Source organism: Piliocolobus tephrosceles, chromosome 13 (assembly GCF_002776525.5).
Source record: "Piliocolobus tephrosceles isolate RC106 chromosome 13, ASM277652v3, whole genome shotgun sequence".
Classification (NCBI taxonomy): domain Eukaryota; kingdom Metazoa; phylum Chordata; class Mammalia; order Primates; family Cercopithecidae; genus Piliocolobus; species Piliocolobus tephrosceles.
Genome location: NC_045446.1, coordinates 58,522,976 through 58,541,913, shown reverse-complemented (window position 1 = coordinate 58,541,913; position 18,938 = coordinate 58,522,976). Strand labels below are relative to the sequence as shown.

The following is an 18,938-nucleotide window of genomic DNA, read 5'->3' as shown; positions in this document are numbered from 1 at the left end:
TGGCCCACTTGGGTGCCTCTTGGTAGTCCCTGCCCTATTTTGATGGTAAAAAGACAAGTGCAGCAGCATGGCTTGAGAAGAGCATGGATACTGGGCCTCAGACCCCCCAGGGAGAAAGTTTGCATCACACCATCAGGTAAGCCACTGAAATCAGCAGAGATGCTCACTAAAGGTGAAGGAAAGCTAAAATGAATAAAAGAAGAAAATGATGAGTATCAGTTGCTGTCCTGAGAGAGGCTTCAGAGAGCTATAATTCTTTCCACTATCTTTCTTCTAACTTCCACCATGAAGAGAGACTCATTAGCATGCTAGAGGAGCTGTTCCAGACTTCCGTGAAATGAATCCAAGTGGCACAAGAGGTAGTCTGTGGTGGACACTGTGATGTGCCACATGACCTCCCTTCAGGAACAAAGGGCTTATTCCCCCATGTAAACCAAAAATAAAATTCTAAGCCCCCTGATCAACTGATAGACTCCCCTCTCTGCCAAAGACATTCCAATCTAAACCAGAAAATCTAGTTCAGGCCATGATCGAAAGTGGGGATTGGACATGCCTCATCATACTCTCCTCCCTTCAGAATTGGGAATAAGTGACCAGCATTAACATTTAAAAAGATCTGGCCAGGGGCAGTGGCTTACGCCTGTAATCCCAGCACTTTGGGAGGCCGAAGCAGGTGGATCACGAGGTCAGGAGTTCAAGACCAGCCTGACCAACATGATGAAACCCCATCTCTACTAAAAATACAAAAATTAGCTGGTCGTGGTGGCAGGTGCCTGTAATCCCAGCCACTTGGGAGGCTGAGGCAGAGAACTGCTTGAACCCGGGAGGTGAAGGTTGCAGTGAGCAGAGATCACACCACTGCACTCCAGCCTGGGCAACAGAGCAAGACTCATCTCAAAAAATAAAAAATAAAATACTAATAAATAAATAAAATATCTTAAAGGGGAAAACCTACATTCTGTCGACAATCCTTTTTTCTCCAGTTCTCTCCTCTGATCCAGGAGAAAATTAAGAGTCTGACACCTGTTTAAGTCCGATAAGAGCTCTGATGCCTGCTACATGGAGGTTTCATCTGCAAGATAAAATCTTGGTCTCCAGGTCAGGCTTGGTGGCTCACACCTGTAATCCCAGAGCTTTGGGAGGCTGAGGCAGGTGGATCACCTGAGGTCGGGGGCTCAAGACCGGCCTGGCCAACATGGCGAAACCCCGTCTCTACTAAAAATACAAAAATTAGCCAGGTGTGGTGGCAGGTGCCTGTAATCCCAGCTACAGGAGAATTGCTTGAACCCAGGAGGTGGAGGTTGCAGTAAGCTGAGATCACACCACTGCACTCCACCGAGCAAGACTCTGTCTCAAAAAACAAAACAGAACAAAAACAAACAAACAAAGATCTTGGTCTCCACAACACCTCCTTATCTTAACCTAGACATGCTTTTTATTTTTTATTTTTTTATCTTTTTTGAGACGGAGTTTCGCTCTTGTCACCCAGGCTAGAGTGCAATGGCCCGACCTTGGCTCACTGCAACCTCCACCTCCCGGGTTCAAGCGATTCCCCTGCCTCAGCCTCCTGAGTAGCTGGGATTGCAGGCACCTGCCACCATGCCTGGCTAATTTTTTGTATTTTTAGTAGTGACGGGGCTTCACCATGTTGGCAAGGCCAGTCTCGAACTCTTGACCTCAGGTGATCCACCTGCCTCAGCCTCCCAAAGTGCTGGGATTACAGGCGTGAGCTGCCATACCCTGCCGACATTCCTTTCTATTGATTCCAGCTCTTTAGATAATAACTCTTTTCAACCAACTGCCAATCAGAAAATCTTTGAATCTGTCTATGACCTGGAGGCTCCTCTCCCCGACTCCCCCAACCTCCACTGCTTCCAGTTGTCTCGCTTTTCTGGACCAAACCAATGTACATTTCACATGTATTGATTGGCCTCTTATGTCTCCCTAAAAGATGTAAAACCAAGCTGTAACCTGACCACCTTGGGCACATGCTGTGCGTGTGCTCTCAGGGTCTCCTGGGGCTGTATCACAGGCCATTAGTCGCTCACTTTTGGCTCAGAATAAATCTCTTCAAGTATTTTACAAAGTTTGCCTCTTTTCATCAACACCCAGCTGTGAAACCACCTTTTCAAAAATTATAGCTGAGGAAATTATGACAGTAAAAGAGATATGACCTAACTGACTCCACCTTGCTTCTAACCTCCAAGCTGTCCTTGTTCATTCCTGGGTGTAAACCGAACTAACCTTGGGAAGGAATTTAGTTTATACATAAATTTTTTTGTTTTAGATGGAGTTTTGCCTGGGGTGGAATGCAATAGCATAATCTTGGCTCTCTGCAACCTCCACCTCCCGGGTTCAGGTGATTCTCCTGCCTCAGCCTCCCGAGTAGCTGGGATTACAGACACCTGCCACCACACACAGCTGATTTTTGTATTTTTAGTAGAGAAGGGGTTTCACCACGTTGGCCAGGCTGATCTTGAACTCCTGACTTCAGGTGATCCAACCGCCTCCGCCTCCCATATAGTGCTGGATTATAGGCGTGAGAGCCACCACACCAGGCCTTATAGCTTAACTTTTAAACAAAGATGGTAATAGCCCTTTCCTGAAATAAGGCCCCTTCTTGCCTGAACCAAACTGCCTTTGTAGGACTAACAAATTAGCTACAAGATTAGAAATCACAGTTTAGGAGCCATGCAGCGTTCAGCTGCAAGAGTCTGACCCTCCCCAAATTGCTCTTGAAAATAATATCACTGTTGTAAAACCTAAGATTAGTGCTTGAGATATTTTCCAGATCCTGCATTCTGATGCACCAGCTGATACCACCCAGACCAGTAACCTGGCTCAGCCAACTCTGCAATCCCAACTAGGAACAGAAGACAGCAAGAAAAACTCACTTTGACACCCTATGATTTCATCTCCAACCTGACCAATCAGCACTTCCCACTTCATGAGCCCCTACCCACCGAATTATCCTGAAAAACTCCAATCCCTGAGTTCTTGGGGAGACTGATTTGAGTAATAATAAAACTCCAGTTCCTGGTACAGCCGGCTAATTACTCTCTCTATTGCAATTCTTATCTTGATAGATTGGCTCTGTCTCTGCAGCAGAGAAGGAGAACCTGTTGGGCAATTACAGCTGCTCAGAATGGTCTCAGCAGAAAGTCATCAGCCCCCTACAGGGATTTTCCTAAATGAAACAAACCCTCTCATCCCATTTCAGGACAACTCTGAAGGGTCATCCCAACTTCAGTGCTCCTATGGGGTCCAATGAGACCTCTCTGAGACAGCATCACAGATCAACTTGCCCATTTACCCAAGTCTGCTTTCTTCCCTTTCCTTTCACAGGTGTTCATTTCAAGAGCACTTTCTAATACAATTCTCTCACGTTAATCTCTGTCTTAGAACCTGATTCCTAGAGAACAGTGTCATTCATGTTGAGGGAAGAGGGACTTTTGATCATCTATCCAGAAGGATAAGGGCGTGTGATATGGCAGCAAGTGATGGTTCCATCAAAAACAACAGGTATGAAAACATTGTATAAAAGAGGATGTGATCGAGAAAGATGTTATTGTTATTGGGTATGTGCTAAGGTCTTGGAGATCAATAAAATTTGGACCCTGGGGTCATCGGTGTCCTCCATAAGGAAAGACAGAGTGAATCTCTGTCCTGAATCTACTGTCCTGAATGGACAGTAACAATGAAGGAGAATGAGGCAACTTGAAATCCCTGACAGGGAAATGGGAGATTACGTTTCATAGCAAATCTACCAGGCTCTTTCATGCTTTGTACTTTGTTCATGACATCCCTCCTCCCTCCTTTTCCTACTGCCAAAATTCGAATGCTTGAAGATTATAGATCCAAGCCTACAGTTATGAAAAAGAAGTAGCTATCAGGAAGGAAAAGTCTTTTCCACTATCCTTTTAGGTTCAGTGGCTGAGGCCTGTAAATTAAACTGGCAAAAGACAAATTTACAGGAGAAAAGGGTTTATTCATATGCACAGGGGAACCACAAAAGAAGTAGCTGGCTCATCAAATGGTTGAAATTAGCCGGGTGTAGTGGCTTATGCCTGTAATCCCAGCTACTCAGAAGGCTGAGGCAGGACAATCACTTGAACCCAGGAGGCGGAGGTTGCAGTGAACTGAGATCACACCATTGCACTCCAACCTGAACAAGAGTGAAACTCTGTCTCAAATAAAAAGCAAGGAAGGAAGGAAGGAAGGAAGGGAGGGAGGGAGGAAGGAAGGAAGGAAGGAAGGACGGAAGGAAGGAAGGAAGGAAGGAAGGAAGGAAGGAAGGGAGGGCAGGCTTACACATCTAACTTAGTAGGAGAAATGGAAAGGGGAGGAAAGTTCTAGGGGAGAAAGAGGTTTCTTAAGGAAAGACAAAAGGGTTTTTAAAAGAACAAACGTCAGACCAGAAAGTGTGTGATACTGTGGTCTATGCCAGCGTGAGTGGTCTTTCTGTCTTCTTCAGAGTCATTAAACTCCCCTGGAAAGGGTATTTATGTTGAGTTTACTCTTGGTCTCCCTCCTCGGAGTGGAAGCCTTGCTGAAGAGGACATATATGGCAGTCTTCATTTCTGATAAAAGAAAAATAGCTCAGAGCACTCTGAACTATTTGAGGTATGCAAAATTTATCAGGCCCAGAGAGACATGAGTATGGGACTTCAGTCATACACTCCACCCCTTACCCCCACGCTTGTTCCCACAAAACCAAGAATTGGGGTGCAATTGTTTGTTCCTAGTCAGACATGCCTCACCCTTTATCTTCACATTCCTGGGATTTGTGATACAAAGAACAAGGTATAGTCAATCAATAGCTTATGTTATTTTTATGTAAATTCTTGGTGAACAACTTAGTGTCTATGAAAAGAGTGAAACTCTGTAAAATATTTGAAGAGATTTATTTTGAGGCAAATGAGTGACCACAGCCCCTGACACAGCCCACGGGAGGTCCTGAGAATATGTGCGCAAGGTGGTCAGGGTGCAGTTTGGTTTTATACATTTTAGGGATGTATGAGACACATCAATCAAATAAATTTGAGAAATACACTGGTTTGGTCCAGAAAGGTGGGACAATTTGAAGCGGTGAGGCAGGGGAGAGGGGGGCTTCCAGGTATAGGGAAATTTAAATATTTTCTGGTTGACAATTAGTTGAGTTTGTCTGAAGACCTGGGATCGATAGAAAGGAAATGTTCAGGTTAAGATAAAAGATTGTGGAGACCAAGGTTCTTTTTTTTTTTTTTTTCTTTTTTTTGAGACGGAGTCTTGCTCTGTCGCCCGGGCTGGAGTGCAGTGGCCGGATCTCAGCTCACTGCAAGCTCCGCCTCCCGGGTTTACGCCATTCTCCTGCCTCAGCCTCCGGAGTAGCTGGGACTACAGGCGCCCGCCACCTCGCCCGGCTAGTTTTTGTATTTTTAGTAGAGACGGGGTTTCACCGTGTAGACCAGGATGGTCTCGATCTCCTGACCTCGTGATCCGCCCGTCTCGGCCTCCCAAAGTGCTGGGATTACAGGCTTGAGCCACCGCGCCCGGCCGGTTCTTTGAAGTCTCATAGTGGCTGCCCTTAGAGACAACAGTTGATAATGTTTCCTATTCAGATCTTTAAAAGGTGCTAGACTCTCAGTTAGTCTCTTCAGGATTGGGAGGGCCCAGAAGAAAAAGATCTGTCTGTGTTATTAGAGATTCTTTACAGATGTAAATTTTCCCCCATAAAGGACAACTTTGCAGGGCCATTTCAAAGTGGCCAGGGGAGGTGGCTCGTTCCTGTAATCCCAGCACTTTGGGAGGCCAAGGCAGGCAGATTACCTGAGGTCAGTAGTTCGAGACCAGCCTGGCCAACGTGGCAAAACCCCATCTTTATTAACAATACAAAAATTAGCTGGGTGTGGTGGTGGGTGCCTATAAACCCAGCTATTTGGGAGGCTGAGGCAGGAGAATCCCTTCAACCCAGGAGGGGTAGGTTGCAGTAAGCAGAGATCACCCCATTGCACTCCAGCCTGGGCAACAAGAGTGAAACTCCATCCCAGCCCCCGACCAAAAAAAAAAAAAATATATATATATATATATATATATATGGTAAAGAAACAAGTTTTGGGGTAAATATTTTTATTTTCTTCTTTGTCATGTAATTTTATGCTAGAGTCAGACTGAAAAGTCAGTCACAATATATAGGGTTAAATAAAACCCATCTGATGAGAATTTATGGTTTGTAGGGCATGACTACTCAGACCCTTTCAATAGGAATTTGGGCAAGATAAGAAAAAATCAGAGGTTAGTCCTCATTAGGAATTGCCTCTTCTTTAAAAACCCACTTGTGACTTCTGCTAATTGGGAGCATATACTCAGGGCAACTTGAATCTTCGCTTCCAAGTGCAGTCTTCAAACTTGGCCCAAATAAACTCTCTATAAACAAGGGAGGAGACCACCCCTTATATTCTCTTATGCCTAATTTCTGCCTCCAAAGAAAGAAGAAGTAAAAACTAAAAGGCAGAAACGAAATCCACAAGCAGACAGCCCGGCACCACACCCTAGGCCTGGTAGTTAAAGATCGACCCCTGACCTAATCAGTTATGTTATCTATAGATTACAGACATTGCATAGAAAAGCACTGTGAAAATCCCTGTCCTGTTCTGTTCCATTCTAATTACCAGTGCATGCAGCCTCCACACACGAACCCCCTGCTTGCTCAATCAATCACGACCCTCTCAAGTAGAGCCCTTTAGAGTTGTGAGCCCTTAAAAGGGACAGGAATTGCTCACTCCAGGAGCTTGGTTGTTGGAGATGTGAGTCTTGCCAAAGTTCCCGGCTGAATAAAGCCCTTCCTTCTTTAACTCTGTGTCTGAGGGGTTTTGTCTGCAGCTTGTCCTGCTACACTTACATTAAGTTTGCCTTAGATTTTTCCCTTTAGGTCGACATTTCCCAGAAGTTTTAATCAGATGAAGAAAACTCCCAGAAGGTTTATTTCTGCATCTATTGAATCTGAAATATCTTCAGCTTAAAATAATTGTTATACCAACTCTGGTGTTCTGAATGGATCCCCACACAGCAAAGAATAGAGCCAGAATGTTGCATTTGTGAAAGGAAAATAAAAACTCAGGACCCCAGTTCACTATGCCAAAAGGAAAAAAATAAACTGAAAACTGAATCATGCAAAAAGCTGCCTTTCCTTTTGTTCCTAAGCAGATAGCTACAGACAAAAGGTTAAATATTTACAAAATTAGCCGGGTATGGTGGCGCACGCCTGTAATCCCAGCTACTCAGGAGGCTGAGTCAGAAGAATCACTTGAACCCAGGAGGCGGAGGTTATGGTGAGCCGAGATTGCACCATTGCACTCCAGCCTGGGCAACAACAGTGAAAACTCTGTCTCAAACAAAACAAAACAAAACAACAAAAACAAACAAAAAAAAGGTTAAATATCTCCAGAGGCATATTTACTTTATCTTATGTAAAGTGCCAGACGAATACATAATTGAGTATTTCCCTACCTGCTCCTTTTCTCTTGCGACATGTGGATTACCATACCCTTCCTCTTTCCCTCCAGTTCACTTTTCCCCTTTAAATGTTGAAGCCCTCAAAATCATCTTTGGAGAAAGCCATAGACCACAGACTGTTTCTGTGATTCCATGTTTATTTCTTCCAGCCATGTCCTTAACCTTGGCAAAATAAATTTCTAAATTGATTGAGACCTGTCTCAGACATATTTTGATTGACACATTCAAATTCCTGTTCCAGCATTTACTAGCTAGCTGTGGGATCTTGAGCCACTTACTTAATCCTACTTTCCTTCTCTGTAAAATGGGGATAATTATACTCCTGACTTTGTTGTGGGGATTAAGTTAATGCAGAGTCCTCAGAAAAGTACCTGTAGAGGGTTATTCAGGCCAAGGGCCAAGGTTGAGGACTGCAACCCAGGGCACACTTGCAAGTTGTCTGGGGGGAGTGCTCTGGACAACAAAAGAGGGGCTCACATTTGTAAAGAATAAAAAGATGAATTAGGAGAGGAAGTGATTACAAAAGTTGTTCCTCAGGAATTCTCATTGTTTACAGAAATAACACTGGTTATACATTGTTTAGTGCTTGGCTATATGTTGTTGAACTATCAGGTGTATGGCATTTAATGGCTACTTAGCATAGCAGGTCGTTTCAAAAGATAATTACTTAGCTCAAAGAAGAGGGAGAGTGACTGTTGTTATATTTTAAATGCCTCTCTGGGCCTGATAGTTTAAAGGGGCTCATCTTCCTCAGATAAAATGGTTTTTGTTTTGTTTTTTTTCATAGTACATAATCTTAAAAATGCATGGTAATGATTACTGTGAGTACTCTATCTGAGATGATGTCCCCAGAACTGGGGGGATAAAAAACACTTGTAGAAAATTATCAAAGGAAAGAACTGACAGGACTTGACAGCTCTGAGGATCCCTCAGAAGCACTCGCCAAACAACTTAGGGTTTAATTGCTGTTCTGCCACTTAACTTCTTTGTGCCTCATCCTATCTGTAAGGAGGGGTAACAATAGTAGTTGTAGTTGTTAGGCAGGAATCTAGACCCAACATGGCGGCATTACCCAGCGTAGCAGGCCTTTTATTAAAGACTCCCTTCACCCTTGTACACACCTGCAGACTTACATGCATCAGAGTTCCGGCTGGGTAGTCACACTCCCCCATGACCTGCAGCTCACCTGCATTCCACAAGTTCGTAAACAGCAGTTTCGGTTGACAGTTTCCAAAGACCCCTTCCTCATGACCCTTACTCAACTCCTGCCCTAGTAGTTTCAAGACCCCCTAGGCCCTGTTTGCACAACCAGCTTCCCTACCTCTCAGGCTATAAGAAGCCCCTACCCTCCTCCCTCAGCGCGACTTCCTCCGCCGGCAGCTGTGGACCGAGGAACCTCGCCCGCAAGCCCTAATAAAGGCTATTCTCACTGCCATTTGCCTTGTGTCTTCATTCCCGGTTTGGCTCCAGCCTCAGTTTACCTTTACATTTGGTGCCAAAACCTGGGAGGAGACCCCCTCCCCGGACTCCTGCTGGGTCAGGCAGGCTCTCCTCTCCCCGAGCCGGGATCCCCTCCTCAAGCCTGGAGCCCTCTCACCAAATTTGACTCAATTCGATCACTGCTGGGTAAGTTATCCCCCAGTCCTGAAGGCTCCCTCCGGGAGTCCCTGTCCAAAATGTGCGGCCACATCAGGGGCTCTCTCTGGTCAGCTGTGACCTCGGCACCGGGGACTAGGAGACGTCCAACCTCCCCGGGAACCACCGTACCCCGCACTCCACGTGGCAGTGGGAGGACGCTCCCATTGCCTCCGGACTGCCTGCCTTGAGACCATGGGAACTACCCAGTCCAAACCAAACCAAAAATCTCCTCTGGGGTGCCACTTGGTGAATCTCCAGACTTTAAGTCTCAACCAAGACATAAAACGAAAGTGGCTCATTTTCTTCTGCACAATAGCATGGCCGCAATATAAATTGGATAATCAGTCTCAGTGGCCTGCAGAAGGCACTCTAGACTTTAACATTCTCACAGATCTGACCAACTTCTGCAAGACACTAGGCAAATGGTCCAAGATACCCTATGTTCAGGCCTTTTGGGACTTGCGTTCTTGCCCAGATCTCTGGGCCCAATGCTCATTAGCTCAAGTTCTGCTCGCAAAGTCTCTTCCCTCGAGCAAGGAGAGGGATGATTCCTCCTCTTTTTCTGAGCCTCCTGACACCCTATCCCGGCCATCCCTCCAGTCTCCTACCCAACCTCCTCCTTACCCTGACCCATCGTTATCCCCATCCTCGTCAACACCTCCCCACCCTTCCCCTGCTCCTGTGCCCTTACCAAACCTGACAGATTCTGTCTCCCCTACCTCCACCTCCTCCCCTTCCTCACCTGTCTCAGCCCATACTCAGTCCAGGACCCACCTCCTGTGTCCCTTACGAGAGGTGGCAGGCACCGAAGGAGTAGTCCGGGTCCATGTGCCGTTTTCATTGGCAGACTTGTCTAAGGTTGAGGAGTGTGCAGGCTCCTTTTCAGCCAATCCTACTCGTTATATCAAAGAGTTTAGGTATCTATGCCAGGCATATGATCTCACCTGGCATGACCTTCATGTCGTTATGACCTCAACCCTGTCTCCTAAGGAGCAGGAATGCATCCTAGCGGCAGCCAGGCAGCATGTTAATCAGGTTCATTTAACTGACCCTGCCATGCCAGTCAGCACTGAGGCAGTGCCCTCGGCTGAGCCTGACTGGGACTACCAGGTAGGGCAGGCAGGCCGCTGCCACCGAGATGTGATGGTTCAGTGCCTTCTTGCCCGCATGCAGGCAGCCTCTAACAAATCAGTCAACTTTAACAAACTAAAGGAGGTAGTCCAAGGTGCATATGAAAATCTGGCTGTTTTGGCTGACTGAGGCAATTATTCAGTACACCCGCCTTGACCCTGCCTCCCCTGCAGGAGGAACCGTCTTGGCCTCATATTTCATGTCTCAGTCGGCCCCTGATATCCAAAAAAAAAGTTTTTTAAAGGCGGAGGAAGGCCCTCAAACTCCCATCCAGGACTTAGTCAAACTGGCCTTCAAGGTCTACAACTACAGGGAAGAAGCAGCTGAGGCCCAATGACAGGCCAGGCTAAAACAGAAGGTACAACTCCAAACCCAGGCCTTGGTAGCAGCCCTGAGACCGGCTGGCTCCAGGAGCTCCCAGAAAGGAGGTACTACCCGAGCGCCACCTGGTGCCTGCTTCAAGTGAGGCAACGACAACCACTGGGCCAGGCAGTTCCCTAACCCAAAGGAGCCAACTCGCCCCTGTCCGAACTGTCAGCAGATGGGCAACTGGAAGTCAGACTGCCCCAACCTAAGGACAGTCGTTGCGTCTCCACATGACGACCCTCCTCCAGGTATTGGAGGCGCCTTCCAGCTCCTCGACACCAACGCAGATTGAAGAGGCCCAGACTCGGGGACCCCTCTCACTCTCGCCGAGCCCAGGGTTATGCTCCAGGTAGGGGGTAAGTCCATATCCTTCCTTATGGACACGGAGGCTACCTACTCTGTTTTGCCTTCCTTCAGTGGCCCCAGCCACCCCTCCACTGTCACAGTCATGGGAATTGACGGCACTCTCTCCACCTACCACCAGACTCCTCCTCTGTCTTGCTGCCTGGATGGCTCCCTCTTCTCGCACTCATTTCTTATCATTCCTTCACGCCCAGTCTCCTTGTTAGGAGGAGATCTCCTCTGCAAGCTAGGGGCCTCAGTTCACTTCCGACCCAACCCCTCCCCACACCTCACGTTCCTCTTCCCCCTTCTCTCACCTGACAAACCCCGCCAGGCTGACCCCCCACTCCCGTTTCCAGTCCCTATTAACCCTAAGGTGTAAGACACCTCCACCCTGATCATTGCCCAGCACCACACTCCGGTCCACATCTGGCTAAAAGACCCTTCCAAGTTCCTCTCTAGATCCCAGTTCCCCATCTCCCTTGAACACCAACAGGGACTAAAACCTATCATTACACGCCTGCTCTGACAGCACATTCTAGTTCCCGCCAACTCACCATGCAATACTCCTATCCTGCCTGTACGGAAAATCTCTGGGCCCTATCGCCTCGTGCAAGACCTGCGCTTCATCAGTGAGGCAGTAGTCCCTACCTTTCCAGGTGATCCTAATCCATATACGCTCCTCTTGTGCGTTCCCCCTGACACCACTCATTTCACTGTCCTTGACCTGAAAGATGCCTTCTTTACCATCCCTCTACACCCAGACTGCCACTTTCTGTTTACCTTCACATGGGAGGACCCAGACACTCATGTTTCTTCCCAGTTGACCTAGACTGTCTTGCCTCAAGGGTTCCGAGATAGCCCCCATTTTTTCGGACAGGCACTGGCACAGTGCCCCCTAACCCATAGCACCCTTCTACAATACGTAGATGATCTATTACTATGTAGTCCTTCCTGGGAGTGCTCCGTTGCAGACAGTGCTACACTTCTAAATTTTCTAGGCGACCGAGGTTATCGGGTTACCCCGGCTAAGGCTCAACTTTGCACCCCTTCTGTCACCTACCTAGGCATTCTACTCACACCCACTACAAAAAGCCTTATGGCAGATAGAATAAGCCTCATTAAAACTCTCCAGCCTCCTCAGGATGCGGAAGAGATCTTGTCCTTCCTAGGACTGGTAGGGTATTTCAGGCATTGGATTCCCAACTTTGGGGTCCTAGCCAAGCCCCTCTACCAGGCTGCCAGGGAGACACCCACCAGACCACTGTCCGACCCCTCCTTGGTTGCCAACTCTTTCAAGAAGCTTCAGGACTGTCTCCTTTCTGCCCCTGCTCTCTCTCTCTCCCCAACCCCCTTCAGCCCTTTCATCTATTCACCGAGGAGCGCCAGAAGGTAGCCACTGGCCTCCTAGCCCAGCCGGTTGGATCCACATACCAGGCTGTGGCCTATCTCTCCAAGCAGTTAGATCCCACAGTCCAGGGCTGGCAACCTTGTCTGCGAGCCCTGGTGGCTGCCACAGAACTTACCCAAGAGGCCCTCACTTAGGTGGTGGCAGTCGTCTGTGGCTGGTTAAGTCCTACCCTTTCTAAGCCCCTTACTAATCATTGGCTTCTTGCTACTCATAGCTCCCTGTGTCCTCCGCTTCATCCAGAACCGCATGAAAGAAATCTCCCAGGTCACTTTCAATCAGATGCTGCTCCACCCCTATACCCGAGTTCCGACCTCCGAAAAACCCCACAATGACCCATACCAGCAGGAAGCAGTCAGATGAACACGTCGCCCCATTTTCTTATTAGAAAGAGGTCGGAATGTTAGGCAGGAATCTAGACCCAACATGGCGGCATTACCCAGCGTAGCAGGCCTTTTGTTAAAGACTCCCTTCACCCTTGTACACACCTGCAGACTTACACGCATCAGAGTTCCGGCTGGGTAGTCACACTCCCCCATGACCTGCAGCTCACCTGCATTCCACAAGTTCGTAAACAGCAGTTTCGGTTGACAGTTTCCAAAGACCCCTTCCTCATGACCCTTACTCAACTCCTGCCCTAGTAGTTTCAAGACCCCCCAGGCCCTGTTTTCACAACCAGCTTCCCTACCTCTCAGGCTACCCTCCTCCCTCAGCGTGACTTCCTCGGCCCGTACCTTTGGACCGAGGAACCTCGCCCGCAAGCCCTAATAAAGGCTATTCTCACTGCCATTTGCCTTGTGTCTTCATGCCCGGTTCGGCTCCAGCCTCAGTTTACCTTTACAGTAGTGACCAAGGGAAACTTCCCCTTCACCCTCTGAAATTCTGCTGAAAAAATCAACCCACAAAAAACAGATTAATTGAAGAAAAGACATACACATTTTATTAATGTGTCCACGGGCAACCAGAGTGACTACCCACTTCCCAACTGAGTTCAGAAGCTTATGTGCCATCCAGGCAAAGCAGGTTATGGGAGTGAGGGGAAGAGGAATTCTGCTGAGGGAGAAGGAATGGATCAGGGAACAGATTAACTAGTAGATGGTCATGTGAAAGGGTGTGTTCAGGTGTGATTATATTCTTGGTTTTATAGGGAGGGGAAGAAAAAAACAATTATTCCTTTTGATGGGTCTGGACTCTAGGTAAAGGCTTTGGGAGAAAGGGGGCGGGCGTAGGAAGGTCAGAGAGACCTTGAGGCTTAACTTAGTAAGTCAAACCACCACATTTTGGGTATGGATTTCTGGGCCCCAATATAATAGGTACTTCTTAGCGCTGTTGTGAGAATTGAAGATTATTAATTATAAAGTGCCTGGATTGGTGCTTGGCACATCGTAGACAACTCCATAAATGCTCGCTTTTACTGTCGTGGATACACGGAGGTGGGAGACCCAATCGGGTTCCAGCTCATGTTATTGGCCCCATGGCTATATGGTCTTTAGGGCTTCCTAGTCTCTTCACCATCTCTAAGGTTTGGTTTACTCACCTGAATCAAAGATGAGTGATTCTCAGGGTGACTCAAGGGTGCTGGTGCCAGTGGCAGAGCATGGGAAATAGAGGGAAGGCGCCTTCCTGTCAGAGGCAACACACCCAGTGGGAGGATCCTGCCGGCCCTGCTCTCTCCTACCCTACTTTCCCGAGCTAAATGCTGGGGTCGGTCTGGCAGCTATTCCGGGAATCTGAGCTCGGATTCCATCAAAGGAGGCGTCTTTCACCAACCACATCACATGGAGCCCCAAAGCACGAGCACGGCCTCCCGCGGCTGTGACCTCAAGGCCGAGCCCCTGGTGACCTCAGGGAGAGTCCCCACCCCCACGGCCCTTGCGCCCTGGGGCAGGGCGGGGGGCGGGGAGAGGGGGGCGGAATCGGGGCGGTCGCGGGAGCGCCCAGCCCGCTACGCCTCCGCAGCGTTGACAGCTGCCGGCCGCGGGGAGATCAGCTGCTGGAGATCAGAGGAAGAGGAAGGGGCGGAGCTGCTTTGCGGCCGGCCGCGAAGCAGTCAGCCGACTACAGAGAAGGGTAATCGGGTGTCCCCAGCGCCGCCCAGGGCCCTGAGGGCCAGCTAGGGCCCAGGCCGGTGGGGACGGGACAAACGAACCAGCCCCGTGTAGGAAGCCTGACAATGCCCCGCTACGGAGCGTCACCCCACCAGAGCCGCCCCAGGTCCGGCCGGGAGCAGGGACAAGACAGGACCGCTGGAGCCCCCGGACTCCTTTGGATGGGCCTGGTACTGCTGCTGGCGCTGGCTCTGGCTCTGTCTGACTCTCTGGTTCTCTGGGCTCCGGCAGAGGCTCATCCTCTTCCTCCCCAAGGCCATCCTGCCAGGTTACATCGTATAGTGCCCCGTCTCCGAGATGTCTTTGGGTGGGGGAACCTCACCTGCCCAGTCTGCAAAGGTCTATTCACCGCCATCAACCTTGGGCTGAAGGTGAGCGCTGAAGGGGTTGCAGTGGAGGAGGCCGAAGAGAGTGCTGGGGCTGGGGGCTGGGGCTGATGCTGGTGCCCTGGGGTCAGAATGCATCCCTGATGGAGAGTGTGGCATCTACAATCCGTCACTGAGTTTGCTCCCCTTTGGGGACACCTGTGGCTACATGCCACCACCACCCCATTGTGACCTTTGTGAAGTAAGAAAATAATGCAGACAGTGCCTGAGAAAGTCAGCTTGTCAAGCAAAGGCCTCATGCCACAGGCTGCTGAGCTAAAGAGGAAATGATGGCCTGGTGCTGCCTGAGTTACAGGGTAATATCTGGAAGGCAAAGGTGTGCACTGAGCTTTCTTCACCATGGTGCACTGAGTCCTGCCCAGCTCCAGTTTGGAAATGGAAGCCCAAGGGGTGGTGGCCAGGGGTTGGCCTGGTTCCTCTGCTCTGCCTCTGATTTCTCACCATGCACTCCTCCCACTGCAGAAGGAACCTAATGTGGCTCGCGTGGGCTCCATGGCCATCAAGCTATGCAATCTGCTGAAGATAGCACCACCTGCCGTGTGCCAATCCATTGTCCAGCTCTTTGAGGACGACATGGTGGAGGTGTGGAGACGCTCAGTGCTGAGCCCATCTGAGGCCTGCGGCCTGCTCCTGGGCTCCACCTGTGGGCACTGGGACATTTTCTCATCTTGGAACATCTCTTTGCCTACTGTGCCAAAGCCGCCCCCCAAACCCCCTAGCCCCCCAGCCCCAGGTGCCCCTGTCAGCCGTGTCCTTTTCCTCACTGACCTGCACTGGGATCATGACTACCTGGAGGGCATGAACCCTGACTGTGCCGACCCACTGTGTTGCCGCCAGGGTTCTGGCCTGCCACCTGCGTCCCGGCCAGGTGCTGGATACTGGGGCGAATACAGCAAGTGTGACCTGCCCCTGAGGACCCTGGAAAGCCTGTTGAGTGGGCTGGGCCCAGCCGGCCCTTTTGATATGGTGTACTGGACGGGAGACATCCCTGCACATGATGTCTGGCACCAGACTCGTCAGGACCAGCTGCGGGCCCTGACCACTGTCACAGCACTTGTGAGGAAGTTCCTGGGGCCAGTGCCAGTGTACCCTGCTGTGGGCAACCACGAGAGCACACCCGTCAATAGCTTCCCTCCCCCCTTCATTGAGGGCAACCACTCCTCCCGCTGGCTCTACGAAGCGATGGCCAAGGCTTGGGAGCCCTGGCTGCCTGCTGAAGCCCTGCGCACCCTCAGGTACTTATCATCCCTGGAAACCCAGGAAGGGAAAAAAAAGGTGAATGAAAGTGAAGGGAGAAGGGAACCTGGGGCATTGTCTCTGATTGCTCTAGTATGAGTCCTTAGTGCTCTTCACTTGGCTCCCCTAATCTGACTCCACCTTCCCTTTCTACTCTTGCCACACCAGGCTATTTTTGTTTTTTGTTTTTTTTTTTTTTTTAGTTTAGTTTTTGTAGAGACAAGATCTTGCTATGTTGCCCCGGCTGGTCTCAAACACCTAACCTCAAGCAATCCTCCCGCCTCGGCCTCCCAAAGTGCTGGGACTACAGATGTCAGCTACTGCTCCCGGCCCTCCTTTTGTTTGGAGGAGTGCAGTGGCACGATCTCAACTCACTACAGCCTCCACCTCCCAGGTTCAAGCAATTCTCCTGCCTCAGCCTCCCAAGTACCTGGGACTACAGGTGCATGCCACCACGCCCTAATTTTCATATTTTTAGTAGAGATGGGGTTTCACCATGTTGGCCAGGATGGTTGTGATCTCCTGACCTCATGATCTGCCCACCTCAGCCTCCCAAAGTGCTGGGATTACAGGCGTGAACCACCGCACCCGGCCTTCCAGCCCTCCCTTTCTACTCTTATCTCCAGCCACCCTCCTTCAAAGGTCTGGCAGCATAACCTCTCCATGCCCCAGCTGTGTCTTTGCTCATGTTGGCCCTCTGGAATTGATTTCCCGTTTTTTAACTGCTCCAATTTTTCCCACCTTATCCATCTCATGTCATCTTCCCTCTGTGTGGCCCTTGCTTCCCATTCTAGCTCACTCTTATCCCTCCACCATACTCCTGGAGTCTTCTGCCCTCAGAGCCTTTCTTTTGTGTCACACAGACCCAATAATTAGAACTGTTTGGTCTCCGGCTAGACTGTGAGCTCTTTGCAGGTGGGGAAGATGTCATGTATGCTTTTACCCTCCACCCAAATGCCCAGCACAGGAGGAACAGGATTGGAACAAGTGTTGACCTCTCATGTTTACTTTGTTTCAGAATTGGGGGATTCTATGCTCTTTCCCCATACCCCGGTCTCCGCCTCATCTCTCTCAATATGAATTTTTGTTCCCGTGAGAACTTCTGGCTCTTGATCAACTCCACGGATCCTGCAGGACAGCTCCAGTGGCTGGTGGGGGAGCTTCAGGCTGCTGAGGATCGAGGAGACAAAGTGAGGGGAAGTGGTGGGAACACAGTGGTGCTGGGGGACAAGCAGGCTTCTGTCGAGCTGGAGCACCTCTGGGCAGAGAAGTTTGATTTTCCTGGCATTCCCAACAAGTGTTCCCTGGGGGTTCAGCCCATGGTCACTGTTGAAAGCCTTCATTCAGTCCCCCTCTCTAGCTAGGGCTGCCTGGACCCCTGGATGCCCTGATTACCATCCTTAACTCTCCCTGCTAGGTGCATATAATTGGCCACATTCCCCCAGGGCACTGTCTGAAGAGCTGGAGCTGGAATTATTACCGAATTGTAGCCAGGTAGGAGGGAGATGAGGGTGGGAGTAGGGACAGGGTGAGTGTCTGAAGGCTGAAGATTCCCTTGAGCATCTCACCATCCCTGTTGTCCCATGGAGTGGGGAGACTCCTCACTAGAACAGCTTGGAGAAAGAGGAGGGCATCCTATCTCCCCCAGATCTCTTCCTACCCCTCCCTAGAATCTTCTGAATGTAGTATCTTCGGGCCAGGTATGAGAACACCCTGGCTGCTCAGTTCTTTGGCCACACTCATGTGGATGAATTTGAGGTCTTCTATGATGAAGAGACTCTGAGCCGGCCGCTGGCTGTAGCCTTCCTGGCACCCAGTGCAACTACCTACATTGGCCTTAATCCTGGTGAGTGAGGCAGAAGGGAGCTTCCCTTATCCTGGGGTTGGTGGGATAGAGGAAGGAGGTCAGAGCCAGAGCCTGCAAAGCATGGGCAGGATGTGTGGCCCCTCCCTGGAGTTGCCCTTGCTCCTTTCCCCTCCAGTCAGTCCCACTTCCTTGCAGGTTACCGCGTGTACCAAATAGATGGAAACTACTCCGGGAGCTCTCATGTAGTCTTGGACCATGAGACTTACATCCTGAATCTGACCCAGGCGAACACACTGGGAGCTACACCGCACTGGCAGCTTCTCTACAGGGCTCGAGAAACCTATGGGCTGCCCAACACACTGCCTACCGCTTGGCACAACCTGGTATATCGCATGCGGGGCGACATGCAACTCTTCCAGACCTTCTGGTTTCTCTACCATAAGGGCCACCCGCCCTCAGAGCCCTGTGGCACGCCCTGCCGTCTGGCTACTCTTTGTGCCCAGCTCTCTGCCCGTGCTGACAGCCCTGCTCTGTGCCGCCACCTGATGCTAGATGGGAGCCTCCCAGAGGCCCAGAGCCTGTGGCCAAGGCCACTGTTTTGCTAGGGCCCCAGGACCCACATTTGGGAAAGTTCTTGATGTAGGAAAGGATGAAAAAGCCCGAATGCTGCTGTGGTTCAACCAGGCAAGATCATCCAGTCGAAGAACCAGTCCCTGGGCCCCAAGGATGCTGGGGAAACAGGACCTTATCCTTTCTTGGAGCTGGTTTAGCTGGATATGGGAGGGGGTTTGGCTGCCTGTGCCCAGGAGCTAAACTGCCTTGAGGCTGCTGTCCTTTCACAGCCATGGAATAGAGGCCTAAGTTGACACTGCCCTGGGCAGACAAGACAGGAGCTGTCGCCCCAGGCCTGTGCTGCCCAGCCAGGAACCCTGTACTGCTGCTGCAACCTGATCCCACCAGTCTGTTAAAATAAAGATAAGAGACTTGGACTCCAGACCCCTGTGTGACTGTACCAATTTCTT

At 49.9% G+C, this 18,938-nt stretch overlaps 1 protein-coding gene across 1 annotated transcript; it reads left to right on the top strand.

The window, feature by feature from the left end:
• Positions 1–14,278: 14,278 nt before the first annotated feature.
• SMPD1 (sphingomyelin phosphodiesterase 1) lies at positions 14,279–18,912 on the top strand. The gene is made up of 6 exons (XM_023189876.1): positions 14,279–14,858; positions 15,336–16,108; positions 17,128–17,299; positions 17,527–17,603; positions 17,810–17,955; positions 18,112–18,912. Exons 1-6 carry the CDS (start codon positions 14,553–14,555, stop codon positions 18,519–18,521), a joined length of 1,884 nt encoding a protein of 627 aa, XP_023045644.1. The 5' UTR covers positions 14,279–14,552; the 3' UTR covers positions 18,522–18,912.
• The last annotated feature ends 26 nt before the right edge of the window (positions 18,913–18,938 follow it).

What these genes read in the sequence shown, in the direction of transcription:
- SMPD1 (XM_023189876.1), top strand. Translation starts at nt 14,553, where the DNA reads ATGCCCCGCTACGGAGCGTCACCCCACCAGAGCCGCCCCAGGTCCGGC. An exon ending in GAAGCCCTGCGCACCCTCAG is followed by an intron (nt 16,109 to 17,127) that starts GTACTTATCATC and finishes ACTTTGTTTCAG; the next exon opens with AATTGGGGGATTCTATGCTC. An exon ending in CTGAGGATCGAGGAGACAAA is followed by an intron (nt 17,300 to 17,526) that starts GTGAGGGGAAGT and finishes TCTCCCTGCTAG; the next exon opens with GTGCATATAATTGGCCACAT.